The sequence below is a fragment of the Lissotriton vulgaris genome, chromosome 7, assembly GCF_964263255.1.
Source record: "Lissotriton vulgaris chromosome 7, aLisVul1.2, whole genome shotgun sequence".
Lineage (NCBI taxonomy): Eukaryota > Metazoa > Chordata > Amphibia > Caudata > Salamandridae > Lissotriton > Lissotriton vulgaris.
In genome coordinates, this window is record NC_141695.1 from 796,073,509 (window position 1) to 796,097,465 (window position 23,957).

Sequence of the window (23,957 nt, forward strand, 5' to 3'; positions counted from 1 at the left end):
TACACGAACGCAAGTAGCGCTCTGGGTGCACTTTCGGGAGAGCTTACCGGTGCGCGGACCCAGAGCGCCCCAAGAAAAAATGATTATTTTTTTTTTTTAAATATTATTATAAAAAAAATAATACTTATTAATACTCACACAAAACAGCAAATTAAAAAAAATCGTAGGTTCCAAATTCGATATAGAAAGGAATTAGCATTTAAAAAACCTATGAAGTTCACTGAAAAAACCATAGGTTTCACACCAGTTATAGTTAGGAATTAGCATTTAAAAAACCTATTAAATTCACTGAAAAAACCATCAGTGATGTCATGAGTGATGTCACTGACCATTTCATGAGTGATGTAATATGTGTCATCATCAGCAGTGTTGCAGGCGCGCAAGTTATAGTGAGTCCAACTACCTATAACGTGGGAATTTCAATGGTTTTATGTCAGTAAAATTTCCAGATAACTATAACTGGTGTGAAACCTATGGTTTTTTCAGTGAATATATATATATATATAGAATTGTTTTTTACGAGTGACATTACTGAGTTATGTTTACTCTTATTCACGGATTTTAACATTTGTTTACTTGTATATCTGCTTTTAAGCAGAATAACAAATGTCTTTACCTGTAAAATACCCATTTCCGATGTATTTAACAATGTTAAAATGGCCGCCGTATTTACAAACAACTGAATTCTTTACTGTGAGTCCTTTAACAGTTTTTACTACTTTCTCACATGCATTAAAGGAGGGTTCCATGATAACGCAAAAACATCGTGATCAAGGGAGCTTGACTCCCGAAACGCGTTGATGACATTGCTGTAATAAAGAAGCCTAAGAAAACGATATTCGTGAGTGCCTGGATGATTTCCATGTGAACGCAACTGGAGTTGGAATCTTATTTCATATATATATATATATATATATATATATATATATATATATATATATATATATATATATATATATATATATATATATACACACACACACAAAACCCTTTCAGGCATAGAGTGACGCATAAATTATGCAAAAAAGAAGCAGAGAAATCTGGGTAGTTCTCAAGTTTAGGTGGAAGGTGGCTCCTCTATAGAGCACCCTCCACACCAGCGATACTCTAAATCTGTTCACCTCAAATTTGTGACTTTCTATCAAAGTCTTTAAGCATAGGATTAGCACACTGCCATCCACGCCGGGATAGAAAGGGACCAAGTCTTTCGCCATTTCTACAGCAAAGTGTTTAAGCATAGGACTAGCGCAGTGCTATCCATGCCAAGCTGTAAAATGACAAAAGCCTTTTACCATTCCAGGCACAGTATTACAACTTTGAAATGGTAAAACACCAACCAAGCCAACCTGAAATTAACAAAGGCAACCCTGACGCATGCTTCGCTCTCATTAGAGTGCTTCAGAGAGGTATCGCTTTGTCCAGACAAAAGGGAGCACCCAGTATATGTCAAATGAATACCATTTCAGGCATAAAGTGATTGATTTTGCCATTTTACAGTGTGGCATGGATAGCATTGCTACAATTGAAAGGACAAAAGATAAGTTTTAAGTTTTTTCCTAAAACAAAGGCAGGGGGAGATGGATGTAAGTTCAAAAGCGAGCATATTCCAGGTTTTTTTATGCCTGAAAATTAAAGGATTTACTGTCAGCTGACGACTTCCAACAATTTGCTTGAGAGGTACGGAGGTGCTGAGTGGGATTGCATGCATTGAATCTTTTTGTTTTTCTAAATTGTTTTATATTTAATTATTATTATTTCAATCTTTATTTCGGCCGATTTGACCATCAAAGATATACAATAAGAACACATTTGAAACATTATAAAACCATCGAAGATAAACAGCAAATACATATTGTACAATGTAAAATCGTTCCACCCTAAGAAATAAGTACTACTAGAGTGAAAACAGATAAAAGACCATACATTTAAAATTGTTAAACTTAAAATTAGATGGGAACCTGCGACTTTAGAATACGGGTGCGAGTATGCCAGACATTTGTAAGAAATTTAGCTTGTGCAAACACAGTTGGACCCGAAACATCAGTTTTTAAAATTCTATACATCGGGAGATACTCCCTACAACCAAAGTTTCTAATGAGTGGTAGGAGCCAATATTTCCTGGCGGCCTTGTAAGTTGGGCAAAACAAGACCACATGTAAATCGCTTTCCTCAGCGCAAGTGCATGCCGGGCATTGCTTGGTAGAGGGCGGTGTTAACCAGGAGCTAGTATAGGATCGCAGAGGCAGTGTGCCATATCTCCATTGGAGAAATAGCTTCCTGGCCAGCACGGGGGACATAGCGTCCAGGACCCTCTCCAGCCTGTATGAATCCTTGCTTTGTGTGAATACAGATGTTAATGACCCCTCACCCTGGCAGTCCAAGGCTATAGCTAGTTTCTGCTCATGGTAAGCGTTGGCCAAAGCTCTTCGTGGGATCTTTAGTGAGGCATTAGCTGGATCGGACCACAGGTCGGGGAGCCCCAGTCTCACACAGGACTTTTGTATATATTTTATCCAGGGGATCTGTAAAGCTTTGGGGTGGGTTAGAAACTCCCTCAGTTCCGCCCTGTAAGTAGAAAGTTCTTCACTACTCCATAACCTTCGCCAGAAGACTGGGTCTGAGACCTAATTCATCTGCTATTGGTCTCAGTCCCAGATCCATCCTCAAGGGGAGGAGCGGAGTGCTAGACGGGAGTGCAACTATCTGTCTAATAAAATTATTCTCAGTTATAGACAAACTGCGGGAAGATGTATGACCCCACAGTTCCGCCCATACATAATGGCACCCCTGGCCTGTGCCTTGTAGATCTGAATGAGCGGCCCCAGCGGACGATATGTGGAACTTTTCATCATCCGAGCAATGCCCCAGTGGTCTGCACTAATTTAAGATTAGCCCTAGTCTGGTGTTTTCCACAGGACATGGTTTCATTCAACGTTACACCAAGGTATTCAAAGGTGGAGACTCTCTCTAAACGTGATGATCCCAGTAGGGGATTCGGGCGTGATCTTTGGGTTGGGTTCAGGACCATAAACTTAGTTTTTGCAGCATTGATTTCTAACCCCCTATCTGTGCAGAAGGCCACACAAGAATCAAGGATCCTCTGTATCCCCATGGGGGTTTTGGACAGCAGCAGGGTATCATCTGCAAACATGATTGCAGGCACCCTGCTGCCGTTCAACCTTGGGGCGTCAGTGTATTCAGTGCCGTTGAGATGGGCGATTACCCCGTTGACAAAGAGGCATAACAGGGTCGGTGCCAATACACAACCCTGTCTAACCCCCCTGTCAACGGGGAATCTGTCCGTCAGTTCCCCAAGTTTCCCGCACCTGACCCGGGCATAGTTATTATGATGCAGTCTCTGTAAAATTATCAGGATATCCGGGGGGACCCCCATCTCGGCCAGAACACTCCAAAGTTTCCCTCTGGGCACCAGGTCGAAGGCGGCCCTCAGATCCACAAATATTGTGTATAAGCTGCCACCTTCGAATATCGCTGCCCTCCAGTAGATAATGTTCAGACGAAAAACCTGGTCCACTGTAGAGACTCCCTTCCTAAAGCCCGCCTGGTACGGAATAAGGGCGCCCGTCTCTTCCGCCCAGTCCTGAAGCCGGTTCAACAGTATCCTGCCAAACAGCTTCTGTGACACATCAATTAAACTGATTGGTCTGTAATTGGCTGGGAGCAGGGGCGAGCCCTTTTTAAATATAGGAACCACCTCTGCCCCCAGCCAAGTACTCGGGATTTCCATGCCGTGCAGAACTCCATTGAACACAGCAGCAAGGTAGGGGGCCCAAACATCGGGCTCCTGCTTAAACAGGCCCCCGGGGAGGCCATCCAGTCCTGGCGCCTTTCCCGATGTCAGTCCTGCTATTGCTGCCTTAACCTCCCCCACTGTTATCAAATCCCCGTCATACTCAGCCAATCCATTACCGATGTCATTCATGGTTTCTCCTAGCTCAGAACTATAGAGAGACTGGAAGTGTGCCTGCCACCCCCCTGCTGCAATATTTGGCTCTATTGCCGAGTGGAGGCTCCCCGGCCCCCCATTTACTACTCTCCAAAACTTTCGGTGGTCTCTTGTTGCGAGGGAACTAGTGAGCTCCTCCCATTGGTTCTCCTCCCATTCAATTTTAGCATGGGCGACTAGTTTTTTGTATGCCCGTCTACTTTCTCGTAGCTTCTCTCCACCTAGTCCCTCCTTGATGCTTCTGAGAAGTTCTCCCTTTGCCTGCCTGCAGGCTGTATTGCACCATGAGGATTTGTGTTGCTGCCCCCTCCTCGAATTCTGTACCTTACTAAAGAGTTCAGAGGCCGCTCCCTTTATGAGGTCTTCGTGAGCCTGATATAGTTTATCATGGGAATCTTTATTGCCCACGCCATTAGCTAGATCTCCCACTTTTTCCAAAATAGGAATTAGTCCTGCGTAGAGCCTCGGGAGTTTCACTTGGCTCGTGGCTAGTTTTTCCCACCTGATTCTTCTCCTGTTGTTACCCAGTAGAAGTTCAGGTTTGTTCTCCTCCTTAGTTGTTATAGAGGCTTGTAGACCGGGATGGATGAGATCAAGTTCAAGGGCGTTGTGATCACTATCTAGTCTCTCAGTGACCCTAAAGTCCAGGATAGATGACCAGTTCACTATCTGTACAAGGGCGTAGTCCAAGCGGGACTCTCTTCCCACTCTATTATAGGTAGTTTTGCGTGGTACATCCGACTTGATACGCCCATTGCAGGCTCTGATTCCATGCTTTAGGGTGAGGGCAGTGATCTGCAGTGCTACAGGTGTCCATGCCTTCGGGGGAGGTGCTACTACAGAAGGTACTGACCACCTGGACTCTTCTTCCATGGGGAATCCCTCTAAGAGACCAGCCAGCGGCTCGAAATGAGAATTTAGATCCCCTCCCACTACATAGGGTATATCGCTTGGCATTTCAGATAAACAAACTGAAAGCTCATCTATGGTGGAAGATTCTCTCGAAACTCCCACTGGCCTGGAGTAGATGTTTATCAAGGCAAGTTTCGCTAGGTTCGGCCAGGCCAATAGAACCACTAAGATGTCATCTGATGGCACCAGTAAGCGTGAAGCCTGACAACCTAGGTGGGATGCCACCCAGGTTGTGAGTCCACCTGAAGGGCGCCCCTTGCCCTCCCACCTAGCCGGGATGGAAAATGACAGGTAGCCCTGGTGCCTATGTTCTTCCCTTGCCCAAGTCTCCTGGAACATGCAAACATCCCCAGACTCAATATAAGTTACCCAATCTTGAGTGTCCAGCTTATTAGCTAGGCCGGCTACATTCCACCAGATTAGTCTCAGGTGCGCCGGAGCAACAGCGGGGGGGATTGCAGAGGTAGAAATGAGGGGGGAGCCAATGCCAGATGCTACACCAATTACTACATCAGGACCGTTGTCAACGGTAAGTCCAGTTGGATCAGAAGGTTCACTAAGACCGTTATCCGAGGTCACAGGATTGAAGTCAGGGTTTGAGGACAGTTAATCAACCCCGTCCAGACCGCTCAGACAATTAAAACGATTGTAGTCCAAAAAGGGTGTCTCCGGAGGTCGGTAGACTGGACGTGCAGCATATCCCCTATATCTGGGTCTCCGTTCGACCCTTGACCAATTACCTTGTGGCAAATCATGGTGCATGCGAATAGGGGGGAAGAAGAAAGAGACTGGCAGAGTCTGTATGGTAGAATCCAGTGATCTATTTGACCCAGCACAAATATGTAATACTGTCCCAGGGTCTCGGAAAGTCACCATGATGCAGTCCCCTGTTATTGTTTTTCTCGTCTTCCCCAACCATGGTACCCTTCTCACCATGATGATCTCGTTGTTGAGATGGGCTGGGAGAGGTCTGTTCCAATTCAGCCATTTGTTGATTTTCCTCTTGAGTGATTGGAAGTTCTCACTTTCGCCCATTTCGAGAGGGGGAGCACCCGCCAAAACCACCATAAGGCTATTAGCCTCCGGCGGCAAGTCGGGTCTCCGTGGTCTGGGAGCGGGCTTGCCAGGGAGTAGGGGAGCAATACTAGCATTCGGTGGGACCCCAGGATTTGTGCCAGGGGCTGAACTGTGGGAAGCTGGGCCTACTGTCTGTGGAGGTAAGGTGTTAGAATTGTTAAATGGGATTGGAACTGGATTGGCCATGAGTGGCTGCAAAAGGGGGACGGCAACAGCACCCAAAGGGGGTCCCGCGTTGGTAGGAGGGTTTTGAATATTGAGGAAGGTTCCTATTGGTGGGTTGGACTCGGTGGTTCTACTCTGTTTGCTGGCCGAGGTTTTCAGGCTGGTTAGGGTTGCCTCTAAGATGGTGAGCCTGATCTCTACTTTCTTCAAACTCTCGCTAATGGGCAGCAGGAGTGATCTAAGTAGAAATTCTATGTTCCCCAAAGAAGTGACAGGGGGTAGTATATTAAGTGGGTTGTCCCCGTGGTCGCTGGTGGAAGCAGCGGTAATGGTATTAGTACCCTTAGGGGGAGTAGCATTGTGCACATTCACTATAGGCCTGTCAGACGTAGGTACGGACTTATGTATTTTTCCAAAGTCGGAATGGGGGATCTTGGTCTTCCCCTGCCCACCCCTCAACTTCCTTCTGCGCTTGTTCGGTGGTGGGCCATGCACCTCTGCCACAACAATTTGCTTTGGCTTATTTTTCCTGGTTTTAACTACGGGGGGCGTTTGGGTGACTAAATCGACAGCCATACTGCTGGAAATTGGGAGTGGGATGACGTCCGTGGTCTGTTCAGGGAATGAGCCAGGGTTGGGAATGCTATCCCGTAATAATAGGGGACGCCTTCTTGGGATAATGGATCCTGGCTACCATTAAGGGGACCTTCCTCTTGGGAGATAGGATAGGGAATTATGTCACTAAGGGGCCTATTTTTCATATGTTCAATAGAGCGGCGGCGCTCTGCCCTACGCTTCTCCAAAGAGCTTTCCTTTCCCCCGTCACCCTTTGCCGATTTGAAGTAATTGTCCAGAGTCCCGGTGTTACCTCCCCCCGCCTTCACTGGAGTTCCGCCTAGGGGCATGTCCAGAACCTATATCACAATCCAACTGGGATCAAGGAAATATAGGCGAAAGAGAGTGGGCCCAGCCCAGCCTCCTTAGGCCCCTGACGGCCACAGACGGTCCCACCCTTGTTTTATATAATAAACCGGGTGCAGAATCAAATGGGCATTTATGAACAAGACAGGATTTGTGTTTGCTTTATTGGATTTTTGTTAACATATACAAGTCAGTACAGTTATGAGCTGACACTGCAGTAGTAACATCAGTCTACGCAGAAAAAAGGTCAGGGCACCAGCACATGTATACAAGGTAGATCTCAATAATTCCCCATGTTATAGTGGAGCTGCGTAAGTCGTCCAGCCAGTAGACTGGTGATTGGTCTGCCATTTGGAAAAGGCGTATTGGAACGTCACAGACCTGTTTCCAAGTTTTGGCTTATGGAGCTATTATGCATCATTCAGTGATCTTCTGTAGATGGGTGGGAGGGGTTAAAAAGACATGAGTGTGAAGCCAAAGAAGTTTATAAACAATAGGGTTGGCTGAGGTGTATCGTTAGTGTGTGATCAGTGCCTCTCACAGTCGAATTTCAAATAGTCTAAAGTCTGGTTGGTTGTCGTTTAGGGATGGCACTATAGAGCGAGTTACAACAATCAAGTTGGTGATCAGTCACTATAGTTTTTCTGACTTCAAGTGATAATGGAGGGAGAACTGGTCTGAGCTTGTGTAAAAGAATGGAGCATGTTTGTACAACCAAAGAGATGTGGGTGTTCATTTTTTAGTTCAGTTTAGAATCGATCTTAACAGCAATATTGTTTGCTCAGGGTTTTCGCTACAGATGGGAGCCTAATACAGTTAACCACGGGACAGCATGATGTATGGTCCTTTCCTATGACAGAAATCTCCGTTTGGTCCATGTATATTTTGAGCCATTGTAAATCATCCAGTGTTTAACCTTGTCCAAAAAGTCCAGCAATGTTGAAGCTTTGATCCAATTAGACTAAAATAAGTTGGGCGTCATCAGTGTAAGAATATGTCGAGCACCCAAAATTTCTGGAGAGATCAAACATAAGTACTGAATAAATAGGATGAGTGTCCACTCTTGGGTACTTCCGTTTTAGTGGCAAGAGTAAGAAGACAACATTGTTTAACAGCACCTTTTACAAGCGATTATCTACAAAAGATTTAAGCTATTTTAAGGCAGTGGCCATTATCCTATGTTCAGACAAGCAATCTAAAGACAGCAGATAGTTCCAACAACATTAGGGGACTGATATAATTTTTGATGGCAGCCAACAAATAAACAGATCATCCAGAACAGTTATTAATGCTGATTCTGTACTCCGGGGAGAACAGAAACAAACACACTTGTGAGTCTCACCGAAGTTAGCTGATATCAAAATAGTTCCAGAGCTGATTAGCCAATATTTTTTTGAAGAGTTTTGCAACAGCAAGTATTAATCTGATAGGATGATAGTTTATTGCATCTTGCAGATCCAAATTAGGTTATTAAAATTACAGTTAAAAAATTGCTTGCTTTCTTGACTCTTTAGGTACAATTCCAGACTGCAGTGCCAAATTAATATTCTTGTAGATTGGTGATTTCTGAAACACCCTTTTGGAGAATGTTAATTGGTACTGCATTTGAGAGGGAGCCTGACTTACAAGTTTTGATGTATTGAGGAAACTCGTCGATGATTGAACATGTAAAGTTATCGGATCAAGGAGATGAATGAATTATTATTTAATTCTGAACTCTATGGCTTCCTTTTTTGGTAGATACAATGTTAGATGCTGACTATTTGAGAGATGGAAGAGCAGAGCAAATCCGCTTAATCTTTTGATTAAAAAGACAGCCAGCTTAAACTAGTTTAGGCACAGAAAGATTGGCAAACATTAGCTGATTTGAGAGTATGATTGTTGGACAGTTCATTTATAATTTTGAAAATCTTTCTGTTTATTAATTGCATTATAATGCGATTTGAGTAGTTACTCAGTAGTTGTTTTCCAACTTTAGTAATGACTTTCTACTAGTTTTACCTTATAAATTGTTTTAAGCTTGGAATCCTAGCGAATACGCCACATGCGTTCTGCCAGCCTTACTACAAGGGTCATAGTACGAAGATTGTCATTGAAACATAAAGCATGGTTCATGTTCTTTGTTATGGAATTACTCATTGTATTATATGGTAACCATTGAATTGGTAGCATATTTTATTTTAAGCACCTACCAACAATCTGGCCATGGGGCTTGCTGCTGCTCAGTGGGGCCACTTTCACTCGCCTACGGGGCACCTTTACGCAGGAACATTTAGCAACTTCTTCCCAGCCCTGCGCACACATTTACAAGCTATTGACCAGTCACCATGCTCCTTACTGGAAGCTGCACGGTACTCCAGGCCTTGCATCGTCAGTCATTCTAATTTGTGTGTATGGGCCTGAGACAACCTCATATATTTTACATTGTACATTGTAGAAGAAGCCGATTGCTCTGGCTCAGCATGTATGCTAATATAGACCTGGCATGTCTTGCAGGTCGGGTCGACCAGGGCATTGTTGTCTCTGGTGCTTTCAGGGTTGCTATTTTCGTGCAGCAAACCAACTGGTGCTCCTCAACAGTTGGTGCCTGCCTGTCTTTAATGTATAGAAGTCCTGGGTTACAATACTAAAATAGCTGCAGGTCAAAATTGAAGAGCTTCAGTGAACCTGGAGGTGTGGGCCTTAGAAGTACATTAGCAAGGCTGCTCCAGCTCAGCCACATGGCTCTGTCCTTCAGCACTACACTAGTTGGGGAACTACTAGTGCCCTGGCTGTGACCTTAACTCTGCAATAGCAGGGAATGTATCAGGTTAGGAAGGTGTGGGCTGAGTCAACACAACGGGCTAGGCTACGGGAGGATTCATCAGGTCTGGATTGGGGGCATTGATAATGGATACTTCCTGCTGGGCAGGCTAGGTGGTTTCTCATTGTGTAATCATGTGGTTAATGTTGAGACGGTATGAAGTTTACACAGTAACCACAACTGCACATTGTTTTTCAGGTGGACCATAGCATCAGGCAGCTGAGGTACATGACATGGGAACGTGTGCATTGCCAGATCTGTGCGTTTAATTGACAATTCCCGGTTTTCTCCATAGGACAATTCCCGGTTTTCTTCATAGGACTACTAATATTTGTACTAGGATGGTAATACACCTGTAATTTATTTCTACTTTAATGCTTTACTCAAAGAGATCTCTTTAATAGCTGGATCTGTTTTAGTAGTAAATGGTAAATGTGTACTTCAGGCCAATATTAACTCATTCGGGAGACCATCAATGTATACGCTTTGATGCCTGAAAAAGAAGCGGCCTAGAGGAGGTTCTTGTAAGAGTACAGTTACATTTTAGGATGTTTCCTCATAAGAAGTATCTAAACCTCTTGGGTCGGCAGTGGAGTCAGCACTCCAGCAAATGGAAGCCTCGTGTTGTGTTATGTGATAGCAGCAAAGAAGAGTTCATGCACAACATTATTCACTTGAGCAATGAGACAGATGCGCCTAATGAACTGAGACCCACAATAAGCTTCTTTAAATCTGGTTTATATTAATCTAGTTAAACAGTGACCATAAGATTACATTAATTAGGATAATGAACTTTATTTAATGGCTTCTGGGGCTGTTTCACCCTTCAATATGTACTTACAACAGATATTGCTGCAATTAAATATTTCTTCAATCCGAGTTTGCATTGCACATTTTTTTTCAAAGTCTTTTGCAAGTGTGCGTTCTCCTGCTGAGCAATCTAACCCTCTACTCCTGCTCTTTCTGTGCTAGATCGCCTGCTCCTTCAGCTCCAGTGAAGTCTTCAGATAATGGAAAGTTTCCCCTGGAGATGTCTCTGGGTCGGCTCCTGCGGCGTGCCTCTTCCAAAGCGTCCGGCCTCCTGGCCCTGAACACCAGTGGCAGTCCACCTACTATCCTAGATGGCGAGATCATATACTCCAAGAACAATGTGTGTGTGCACCCGCCAGAGCTTCTCCAGGGGCTTGGGGCCCATCACCCAGGTGAGAATCACCTCAAATCCCTTTTTTGTTCTCTTTTTTGACTAAGCTCTTCTGTTCAGTAACTAGGCACGAGTGACCGCCCTTATAGGCGGCATAATGAACAGAATTCTTATCAAGTATTATGGGTGTCTTTCATAGATTCCCATGCCTGATCATTCCCCGTCGTCGGGATGGGAGACTCCCATCCCGACGACGGGGAATGATTCAGGCATGTGAATCTATGAAAGATACCAATACTGGATAACTGCAGTTACAGGTAAGTAACACATTTCTTCTGTATGTGGGCAGTCGCCAGGTTGGCATGTTGATCGTCATAATCACCTTGTTAGACCTGGGGTTACCAGACTACAAAGGTTAGCTCGGCACAGAGTGGGGAGGTCTATCCCAAAGGCAGAAAGTGTTAAGCTTGCGTTGCACCCTTACAGTAACACAGCGCCCATCCACCAGAAAAGAAAGACACTACACCAAACTTAGGAAAATACGAGCTGTTTTATAAAATAAGCTCTTTGTTCTTCAGCAAAAGGAGTTTCAATACATAAAAAATTCAGCTCTACACTAATGTACGTATAAATAGCACTAGTTCAGTTTTGCACACACAACATTTCTCTTCTCAACAGGAAGAATTCCACAGCTTCAATTGCAGCAACTAGTAAATATCACTTTTCTACACAATTATTTACTAATGTTCCTTACCCTTAGAAGTTCAAGGTTTCTATTATTAGCAGGTTACAAATTTTGTCAATTACACCCCACTTAACTCTTCAGCACCTTAGCTCAATACAGGAAAACCTGAATAACGACAAGTAGAGTAATAATCTAATGCATGAGGCTTACAATAACATCAGTCTTATTCCCCTTGATGACTCACTGGCAAAGATTTCTCATTGATTTATACAATATATGACACTGTCTTGTCCCACAGTCGGTTAATCTTCTTTGTGGCACTCTTTTTAGGTAATTAAAAGCTCAGGGATACTCTGAACCCCCTTCCCGCATTGGTTAATTGAAGGTACTTGGATTCCTTTTCCCCTCGCTGCTCACCACCTTACGTGGCTCTTGGTTAGCCCCACTTCCCTCCCTTGAACAGACTCTGTCTATTGCACAGGTTCCCTCTCTCAGAAGAACCACCCTCCGCTTAGCAACACTTGGGAGGTTTCAGTCCTGCAGTAACCAAGCACCGAAGGTGGTGCCAGTCAATAGATGGGGGGGTCAGAGGACTGAATTCGGCTTCCTCCTCCTGACCCACCGATGACCCTCCTTACTGTAGCTGTGTGGTCCCGTTTACCCGTCCTTCAGCTGGGCCCGTACAGTTCTCAGTACCGGGGAAGGCTCCGCTGTTGGTGGTCCGCCCTCGCCTGGTTACCTGAGGCGAGATCTTACTGCGTCGGTCTCGTTGATCTTCAGGGCAGCACTCAACTCTGCCGGGGTTCTTCCCACGCCGTCTCTGAGGGAATTCAGGACTCCGCCCACAGCTGGCCTCCGTCCGCTCTTCCGGGGTGTTTACCTCGCCGTCTCTGAAAGAATTCAGGACTCCGCCCACAGCCGGCCTCCATCCGCTCTTCTCCACCCCTTCCGACACGGCGATGACAGCTGTGGAGATCTCTCGCTTCCGCTGCACTTCGCTCGCTAGACTTCTCCTCACAACTCCGATGGAATTCACATACGGCAGGCACGCGCCCTCACAGCTGTTGGTCACGCCACCGCTGGGGAACTCTTTCACAGCTTCTCAGGGACTCTACCGCAGTGAGTGGCTCCTCAATCACTATTATTTCTATTCAGTGATGCTACGTAGGTCGGCTTTCCACCGCATCCAGGGGATAATCTAGGAGCACTTTTATAGCGTCAGGGTTAGGAATCAGTCCCCTCACAGCAGGGCTTGGTCGATGAGTAGGGGGCACGTCACTTGAAGAGGCCGCCGGCTCAGAAGTCGATCTCCCCTTGCTCAGTGCGCCTTCCTCCCCACAAGATCGCCTCACTCCTCTCCTGACCAGGTTTCACAACAACTCACTGGTCATTACAAAATGGCTGACCTCACACTGGCCTTTATATAGGCAGGTCTCAGGCTACTAGAACCAGCTGGAAAGTTCTAGAGCCACCCTATGCTATCCTATGGGTCCCTTTCCTGAAGTAACAGTTATGGCAGTTACAAGCCACCATTTTGTGTAATTAAACTTGCCCTCAGAAAAGGAGGGATTTCTAGGCCTATGGGGAACCATGGGCCAAGGAGCACCTAACCCCCAGGTTAACACCTAAAAATGTCAGTGAACATCAAAAATGAAAGGATTGAGGGGCAAAAAGGGGACAAAAATAAACAAATAGGAGGGCCCACCCAAAAGGCTGACGGGTCTAACACACCTCATATGTCTTTTGTTTGTATGTATTCACTACACATATTCCCACACCTTCACAGGTAGGTGATCTACACTCAGCACTTATGTACAGCATACAAAATATCGGCTTATTTAATATTTATAAATAAGTACACATATATTTCGAACTTAGTAATGGCACTAAACTGGAATAGCCAAGTTAGAAACGACGTAAATTACACCACTATATGACAGTTAGACATGCTTGTGAAACATCAGAAAAATCCCTGCAAGATTTTCAAAATATGCATTATATAACCCAAATTTAATAGTATGCATGCCTCAAAAAACGTTTCCAGCCACACACCGACGACATTTGGCTAATTGTTCGAGACATCTTAAAATAGAAATTATAAATATTCCTACTTTCATAGAACATTGTACTAACACAAGTTAACAAGGTGCATATTCTTAAAACCTTTTAACAACCTAAAAACACACTTTAAAGAAACGTAACCTGTCGGCACATCCACTAAAATACGATGGGGGAACAATAACACAAACGATATCATCCAAATGCAAAGTATACCTTCAGCAAAAAAGCCGACAGCAAACATTGCAGAAGAACACTGGCTTTCAAACAGATGCCAGAAACCTGCTGAAAAGAAAAAACAGAAACTGCACAGATCAGAATACAAAGCATAAACGAATTTCAAAACAAATAGCATGCAAGTCCTCACAAACATGAAAAATCGCCCGGACAGTCTGTGGTGGCAAGTTGCTTTAAACGTTATCAGTGCTACCTGCTTTAAATGCTTTTCTATGCAGACATTTTCCTGCATAGAACATCATCTACCTATAGGAAATACTATAGTCCCTCCTTCACTCTTCGCCCATCGACTGCAGGGATTAGTGATACAACAACTATTCTAGTGTGCCCACTCAGCACACATGCTCTTCAGCAGAGCAGCTCAAGGTGAAACAATAAGAAGACTTTCACACACCCAGCCCCCTGTGTGCACTCTGTCCCCCAACCTTCTGATTGCACGCAGTCTCAAAACACAGTTGGGTGCATTCTGATCCAGGGGAAGCGCGTCCCTGCTACTGCCGACTATACCAGCCCTGCTCTTTCCCTGGCACTTGTGAAAGTCTTACTTCAGCGTCCGTACGTAAGCCAGAAAAATCAGTCTGTCGATCACTCACCCCCTGCCACAGACAGCACAAGCTTTATTGACTTGTGCTGGTGAAGGAGTTAGGTGGTTAAAGATAGTCCCAGGGCTCCGGTACTTGTGAAAATCTTTTATATGATAGTGACAAGACCAGTCGGAGGCCTAAATCGTGAAGGATCAACACATTGGAAGCATGGAGAAGGATTTATCACTTGTTTGCTATTGCCTGAGATAGCTGTTGCTTGTGAGACATTTTGTTAGTTTACAGGGGGCTTAAAACCCGCCCATTGCTTCCCATTGGTTGGCTTCATTGTCATTCTCATTTCTTCGCTTCTGATTGTTCAGTGTTTGATGGCTTCACTTCCTCTTCATGTATTTATCCCTCACTTGGAGCATGGCCCAAGTACTGCTTCATTCCCCAGTGAGTGTCATTCCGCTGCTCATACTGGCAGCTCGGGCTGCTTTTTTCTTTAACTTGTAACACTCCACAAGACTACAGGTAGGCTGTTTCCCTCCCGTCATTCTACCCCACTACCCCTCTGTGTTGCTGCTTTCCCCCCCCTCCCACCCTCCTGTCACTCTCTGGTTATTGCTTGGCAATCCTACCCTCCTGACCCTCTCCATGTTAATGCTTGCCAATCCCACCCTCCCCCTTGTTTCAAGCCCTCTTCCACACCCCTTGATACATGCTCGTTGTTGCTTTCCCCTCTCAGATTGTTTCTTGGCCCCTCCCAGCTTCCTTCATTGTGGTTTGTCATCCCCCACCCTCCCCTTCTGGTGTTTGGCTGCTCCCACCTTCCATCTGTTGCATGCCCCTTCCCACCTTCCTGTCCCAGCAGAAAAAAGAAGTATGTGTAAGGCAATCTGTCTTGCCACAAACGCGAGAGTTAATTGGCTTTGTCAATGTTTTGTTTACCCATGACACACAACACTGTGGCCTGTGCACAGCATGGCTAAAAGTAAAGAAAAAAATGCTATAGCACGGCCAGTGCTGACCGCGTCTCAGTACTTTTTTTGTTTTACCGTTCCACCTTGCTGCACCACATCCGCCCTGCTTCACAACATCGATTTACAAAAGGGGGTGGTGATGAACAGAGTGTCTGAATTGAGCAGACCACTCTTACCCAGTCCAAAGATCAGGGCTTGATCCATCACCGTTATTTATCTCCCTGCCCCATCCCAGCTCAGAACCTGGCTATATGCAAATCAGTCTGTCCCTGGCCCAGTGCATCATGGGAACAGGGCAGACTAAACTACCAAACCAATTCTTTACCAGAAAGGAGACAAGCTACCGGGGACCGGTTTCTGGCATTTCAGCCTCTTCGGCCCGGCTTGCTTGAATCCTGATGGAGCAGTGAGAAAGGGACTCATGTCTGAGTATACCCTGCCACACCTATAGTGGCCAAAATCGATTTACAAAAGGGGGTGGTGATGAACAGAGTGTCTGAATTGAGCAGACCACTCTTACCCAGTCCAAAGATCAGGGCTTGATCCATCACCGTTATTTATCTCACTGCCCCATCCCAGCTCAGAACCTGGCTATATGCAAATCAGTCTGTCCCTGGCCCAGTGCATCATGGGAACAGGGCAGACTAAACTACCAAGCCAATTCTTTACCAGAAAGGAGACAAGCTACCGGGGACCGGTTTCTGGCATTTCAGCCTCTTCGGCCCGGCTTGCTTGAATCCTGATGGAGCAGTGAGAAAGGGACTCATGTCTGAGTATACCCTGCCACACCTATAGTGGCCAAAATCGATTTACAAAAGGGGGTGGTGATGAACAGAGTGTCTGAATTGAGCAGACCACTCTTACCCAGTCCAAAGATCAGGGCTTGATCCATCACCGTTATTTATCTCACTGCCCCATCCCAGCTCAGAACCTGGCTATATGCAAATCAGTCTGTCCCTGGCCCAGTGCATCATGGGAACAGGGCAGACTAAACTACCAAGCCAATTCTTTACCAGAAAGGAGACAAGCTACCGGGGACCGGTTTCTGGCATTTCAGCCTCTTCGGCCCGGCTTGCTTGAATCCTGATGGAGCAGTGAGAAAGGGACTCATGTCTGAGTATACCCTGCCACACCTATAGTGGCCAAAATCGATTTACAAAAGGGGGTGGTGATGAACAGAGTGTCTGAATTGAGCAGACCACTCTTACCCAGTCCAAAGATCAGGGCTTGATCCATCACCGTTATTTATCTCACTGCCCCATCCCAGCTCAGAACCTGGCTATATGCAAATCAGTCTGTCCCTGGCCCAGTGCATCATGGGAACAGGGCAGACTAAACTACCAAGCCAATTCTTTACCAGAAAGGAGACAAGCTACCGGGGACCGGTTTCTGGCATTTCAGCCTCTTCGGCCCGGCTTGCTTGAATCCTGATGGAGCAGTGAGAAAGGGACTCATGTCTGAGTATACCCTGCCACACCTATAGTGGCCAAAATCGATTTACAAAAGGGGGTGGTGATGAACAGAGTGTCTGAATTGAGCAGACCACTCTTACCCAGTCCAAAGATCAGGGCTTGATCCATCACCGTTATTTATCTCACTGCCCCATCCCAGCTCAGAACCTGGCTATCTGCAAATCAGTCTGTCCCTGGCCCAGTGCATCATGGGAACAGGGCAGACTAAACTACCAAGCCAATTCTTTACCAGAAAGGAGACAAGCTACCGGGGACCGGTTTCTGGCATTTCAGCCTCTTCGGCCCGGCTTGCTTGAATCCTGATGGAGCAGTGAGAAAGGGACTCATGTCTGAGTATACCCTGCCACACCTATAGTGGCCAAAATCGATTTACAAAAGGGGGTGGTGATGAACAGAGTGTCTGAATTGAGCAGACCACTCTTACCCAGTCCAAAGATCAGGGCTTGATCCATCACCGTTATTTATCTCACTGCCCCATCCCAGCTCAGAACCTGGCTATATGCAAATCAGTCTGTCCCTGGCCCAGTGCATCATGGGAACAGGGCAGACTAAACTACCAAGCCAATTCTTTACCAGAAAGGAGACAAGCTACCGGGGACCGGTTTCTGGCATTTCAGCCTCTTCGGCCCGGCTTGCTTGAATCCTGATGGAGCAGTGAGAAAGGGACTCATGTCTGAGTATACCCTGCCACACCTATAGTGGCCAAAATCGATTTACAAAAGGGGGTGGTGATGAACAGAGTGTCTGAATTGAGCAGACCACTCTTACCCAGTCCAAAGATCAGGGCTTGATCCATCACCGTTATTTATCTCACTGCCCCATCCCAGCTCAGAACCTGGCTATATGCAAATCAGTCTGTCCCTGGCCCAGTGCATCATGGGAACAGGGCAGACTAAACTACCAAGCCAATTCTTTACCAGAAAGGAGACAAGCTACCGGGGACCGGTTTCTGGCATTTCAGCCTCTTCGGCCCGGCTTGCTTGAATCCTGATGGAGCAGTGAGAAAGGGACTCATGTCTGAGTATACCCTGCCACACCTATAGTGGCCAAAATCGTGCTTCACAACATGGCTTAATAATACATTTACAGAGCCAATAGCTCTTACATATGCTTTGCCAGTGCTTGAGAGGTACCCACCCCCAACCTGTGCTGCAATTTATTTGATTTGTCGAGATAAGCCTTTATGATTACCTAGACAATCCACATATGCCATCAAAACATTTCACATATACCTTGTATAGAGACTTTCAGAATGTAATTAATTTCGCTTACGTCTTGTGAACAGGTTTTTGCATGTTATTGCACACGGGTCTTGTACAAAGATTTTAGCATGGTATTGCACATGAATCTTATACACAACGTGATGCTACTAAACAGATTTTACTTTTCACTGTACTCAGAACAACATCTAGAAGAGGAACGCCACAGTTCATACTGCACCCTACATAAATTAGCGGTTTACTACACTCAGAATAGATACAGAAGCCTGTATTTGCCATTTTTAGGTTTCGCTGGGGAACGGAGCGTAAGCTCCGCCTCCAGAGAAATTTGTAGTTTCTAGTATGGGTGCCTTGAATACGCCCCTCTGCTTCATTGGCTAGCTCCATAAATGGAGGCTAGCCATTGGAACAGAGAGGCGTCCGTCATGGCCGGACCAGATTCGGGGGCGTTCCCGAGAATTTTTGGCTTTTGGCTACGTCAGCCAAAAGCCGGGAACGCCCCCGAATCTGGTCCGGCCGGGCCGTGCTTGCTGCTGTCCTGCCTTCTTCTGTGTCCCTCCTCCCGCCGTCCCCCCTCCCCTCGCTGCCCTGTGCACGTTTCCCGCCTCCCTCCCGCCGTTCGTGTCCTCTCCCGCCCCCCTCCCGCCCCCCTCCCGCCGTCCGTTCCTCTCCCGCCCCCCCCCCCGTGTCCTCGTAGGTGCTTGTTTGTTTCAGAGCAGTCACCCGAGGCACCACATCCAGAGCAGCACTGGGACCGATGTATTGGGGCGGAGGCATCGTGAGTGTTTTTCCCCGGCACGTTTCCCGCCTCCCTCCCGCCGTTCGTGTTCTCTCCCGCCCCCTCTCGCCCCCTGTGTCCTCTCCCGCCCCCTCCCGCCCCCTCCCGCCGTCCGTGTCCTCTCCCACCCCCCGTGTCCTCGTAGGTGCTTGTCTTAAAGAAGCCGCACTACGAAATATCAGTGTGAGCCTAACGCCTAACTAACATAAATAATTAATTAAGATCGCCCAGCCACGATCCCACCAGTGCCACCCCGAGGGCCCTTGTCTGTGAGGCACCGCCGCCCCGCCCTTGGCCATCCCCACAACCTCTATTGCAATCCCCTTTCCCGACAGCGCCCAACCCCCCGCATTGTCCCCCTCAGCACCCGCGGCAGTAAACCCCCATTCCAATCGGCCCTAGAAGGATGAAAGGCCTGTGCCTGACGCCCCTCCAACTCCCGACCCGTCCCTTCCCTCAACCACTGCTCTTGTGCACAGTAGCCTCCGAACCGCGTCCGCGGCTCTACGCTTAACCCTCCCCCCCCACCTCCCCTTTCGCTAAGATCTGCTAAGTACCCTGGCAGCCCTGACCCATCCCACCCGACGTCCCATTTTTGAGACCTGAATAGGTATTCACTCCTCGCTCTGCATGGCCCCCACCCCCCCTTTAGACATCGCTTCCCCCAGTCCCGTCATTCTCCCTGTATACATTGTTGACTCCGTAGATGCCCAGAGCCTCGGCCCTGTTGTGTTGACCCTTGCCTCCATCTTTCACTTACAGGGCAGAGGGGAGGGGTGGGGGAGAGGAGGAGGATTCCACAACTCCCTGGCATACCTGGTGAAGCAGCCCCCGCCCACCCCGCACTGACCCAATTCGCCAGTCCGCCCCCTAGGCGACCCTCCCTGCCTCCTTATCTTACCCCTTCCTTTACTCGGACGGCCCCCTTTCCCCTGTCCTAAACCCCCACGCTGTGAATTCCTTGCTGCTCGTGTTGGTGCCCCACCCCCCCCGTAACTTCCCACTCCCCTTGGCGCCAGTTTCTCTCTCTTCGCCCTTGCTCTCCTCGCACTGTGCCCTCCCAAGGGACACTTTACCACCAAACCAATGGCGCTACCCGTGCGGTCCGCACCCCACTCGCGACGTCCGTGCGGGCTATTACTATTAACAATCCGAGGAGATGCTTGCCTCTGGTCGGCTAGGGGAGAGGTGACCGGGCCCTTCACCATAGAAACCGCAACCATACATAAAGAGCAAAATACAACCCCTGGCGTCACCCGCGCGGTCCGCCCCTGCTTTTTAAGTGTCAACTTGAAGGCCTGTCAGGTGGCACCCATACTCCCCGTGGGGTCTTCAACATTGTGTCCCGCAACCCCTTCCACCCCCTGTCCCCTTACCCCCCCCCCCCCCCCCCCCCCACCGTGTCCACCCCCACGTCCTGCCGGTAAGACACTCTGAGCTATACACCCTCCACCCATCGCACAAACGGCATACCCGTATTTGAGGGGAGGGATTGCCGAGATGAAAGAAGACCCGACCACAGCATAGTGTGCTGGAGTGTGGCCCGCGTCCTGCCTAGCTGCCGCACGCCCTGCGTGGTCCCCGTGACCACCCACACGCAACGGGCTCCCCCTCCGCACCAAGAGCATACACACGCCCCTAACCAAGGACTCAGTCGGCACCTCCGTGCCCAGTGGTGCTTACACGCGACCACCGCCCGCCTTTCCCATGCTTCGGACTCCAAATGCTCTCACCCGACAGCATTCAACAGCCCCAAATCTCCTGCATTACCAGCCATCTCCCGAGCCTCTCTTTCCCCGCAGTATTTATTTTACGCCACCAATGATGCTCCGTACAACCCCAAGACCACAACCCGTCCCCATCCACCAGACCGTCGACCGCCAACCAATTCATAGTGTATGTATTTTTTGTCCTAGACCAAAATTAAAATGCTGGCCCTGTGTAACGAAGGTCATTTTGAATATGGGGCCACACATAGCGTATTTAGAAAACAATGGTGTTAGCCTCTGTGGAGCGAAAACTTTCATTGTATTGGTGCACCGTAAGAGGACTTCCTATTCTATTTGCAATACCAGCCATCCCGTAACCTCCTTCTCCCGCTACCTGCCACAGCTCCCTGCCTCCCCCAGATCCCACCCCTCCTACCAAATTGGTGCCCGCCTCCTTCGGTCACTCTTTAGGAAACTTTTGTCACGCTCACTTGCGAGGCCCTCCCCCGCACCCTAGCATAAGGCCGAAGCCAGCGTTGAAGCACCATGTGCAGCTCCGCGATGACCCGACAGCGCATAACCCCCTGCAGCTGCTCGCCTATCTCCCCCCCTGCACCTCGTCTGCCCCCACCCTCCTGGGAAAGCAATCCAAGGATTACCCGCGCCCCCCTTCCATCTTTTGAAGCCCCTTCCTGCCGTCGATATTCATGTTGCATGTAGTGACAAGCCATTTTTATTTCGCTTCAGCCGCAGTCCTGCTTCAGTGCTTGCTATGCCACCCCACTCTTCACATTGCTGTTATTGTCTTGAATTGCCCACTATACCCCGCACTCTCGCCCCCTCCTCCCCCCACCTGCCGCCCAGTGCCTCTCCCCCACCCGCTCTCTCCTTTGCCCACTATACTGCAGCCCACCCCTCCCCCACCTCACCTCACACTCTGTCGACGCCGCACCTTCTTGTGTGTTTATTGAACATGCATACAAGTAAATATTTATGGCAGAGTAATGACAATACATGCGATTTTACCTTGGACACAGTGCAGCTGTTGTTGTTCTGAATATGGAATATGGTATTGGTATTTGCGTCCCAGTTTTTGCTTCTCAAAATCTGGCCACCATACTTAGCTGTGTTCCAAGTTTATACCACTGTGTTCACCCTCATTCTTTCTCTATTCACGTCTCCTCCTTTTTATTCTTCCCTGACCCTTTCTTCCTTCCCTCGCTTCAATCTTCATCCTGCCATTTCCTCTCTTCCTTTCCTCTTTCATTACTTCCCAGTAAACTTTGCGCCTGTCTGCCCTTCAGAGGACATTTTATGAGTGCCTGTGAGCCATAAAGCAAATTTCTTGTGCTTCATGCAAAACGGTCAACCACCAACCAGCCCTTTGATAAAGCTCTTGTTGAGCGTAGGTGCTTGTTTTGCCCACATTTGGATAATTACTTTACATATATATATATATATATATATATATATATATATATATATATATATATATATATATATATATATATATATATATATATATATATGGCTCTGTGTGTGTGTGTGTGTGTGTGTGTGTGTGTGTGTGTGTGTGTGGGACTCGGGGTGTGTGTGTGTGGCTCTGTGTGTGTGTGGCTCTGGGTGTGGGTGTATGTGGCTCGGGGTGTGTGTGTGTGTGGCTCGGGGTGTGTGTGTGTGTGGCTCGGGGTGTGTGTGTGTGTGTGTGTGGCTCGGGGTGTGTGTGTGTGTGTGTGTGTGGTAGTAATTGCTGTCTGCTGAGCTCGTCCGTAGGGTACAATAGGTGTCACATTTGCGAGAGATTAAGCTAATGGCAGTGTAAATGACAATGCCATTTATTTATCGGTTTTCAAAACCCACACATAAATACAAATTTTGTCATTTACAATGCCAATAGCTCTAACTTTTCCAAAGGCGAAACCATTGCATTGTAAATGCTTGTTTAGGATGTGCATTGTGTCCATTGGTATGTTGATTAAAAGGAATACAGGACACGAAGGTGAGCAATCTCTTTATTCTTTCCTGGACAGCCACTACATTACTACTCCTCCTCTAGGCTATTGGGCTATCTTCTTCCAACTGCTCACATTCCTGTAATTTTTTCATAGCCAGGCAGTCTATGGCTATGACATAACCTAACAAAGGCTGACTCTAATAAACAAGATAGAAAATGGACACAGTAGAACACCACATACCGCCTTCCTTGATCTTACCTTAAAAGAAACTCTTAAAAGAAACTCTACTAAAATACATATTATTGCTGAATAAACGATTAACAACAAAACATACAAACTATCGGACATAGTCCTCTAAATAAATAGGTTGCCTAATATACGACCTGCTTTACTTTGATTAACCAAGACATTTTGAACACCGTCCTCATTGTGATTTAGAACATCATCCTCACTTTGATTCCATTTAACCTCCTTATTGCCCTAACTAGCAGCACACTCCACCACATAATCCTTATGTAACCAATTCTGTTTTCTTTCCCTTTTGATCTTCTTCTTTCCTTACAACTCCTGCATTTAGCCATATTGCTCATGTACCAGACATGAACATCACTCAATTTGGCTGCACTACAACATCCTCTTCAACTGTTAGAGGTATTAAAAACGTACTCCTTCTTTTTTTACTTTTGTGTGTTTTTTTATGCAAAAAGTCTCTCCTGACTCCAATTGTATCACTCTTGTTCAAGATTTATCATCATGATACTTTTTGTATTTCCTTTGTGCCTTCTCCATGTTACCCTTAACTACTTCCAAAGATCAACTGGCTAATCTAGACTCATTTCCACAAACCTGACTATCCTTGGTGCACAAACTCTTCCACGCATGATGGTGACAGGACTGTACCCTGTACCAGTAGAGGTGATGGGATACATGCACACCATTTTCTTGATCTCTACCCTCCAACGTTTCTTTTTATACATTCCCATTTGAAGAGCACTATTAATTACCCAATTGATTCTTTCCATCTCCCCGTTATCCTCTGGATGACATACAGAAACACACTTTTGTTCAATGCAACTTCATTAAAAAACAAACACTTAATTTCCTCAGCCATGAATTGTGTGCAATTATCAGTAATTCATTTTTTGGGTAATCCTCTCTGGAAAATCTCATCAAGGAATTTTACCACATTAACTGCTTGGCACACTCCACAAAAGCTATTTCCAGCCACTAAAGGGAAATAATCAGTAGCCACAAGAATGCTGCAACACCTTTTTCATCCACCACAGGATGGACATTATGTCCACCGCAATAATGGTGGCTTGACTAGGACTTGGGATTTTCAACATTCTC

General features: G+C 46.8%; 1 protein-coding gene across 3 annotated transcripts in view; it reads left to right on the forward strand.

Annotated features, from left to right (window-relative positions):
- TBC1D16 (TBC1 domain family member 16) overlaps positions 1 to 23,957 on the forward strand; it is a 960,039-nt gene that overhangs the window by 320,084 nt on the left and 615,998 nt on the right. For all 3 annotated transcript variants that reach the window (XM_086931055.1, XM_086931054.1, XM_086931056.1), the window contains exon 3: positions 10,818 to 11,047. In XM_086931055.1, coding sequence (XP_086787181.1) covers positions 10,876 to 11,047 — 172 coding nt within the window. In that variant the 5' untranslated portion in view covers positions 10,818 to 10,875. The remainder of the gene's footprint in view (positions 1 to 10,817; positions 11,048 to 23,957) is intronic.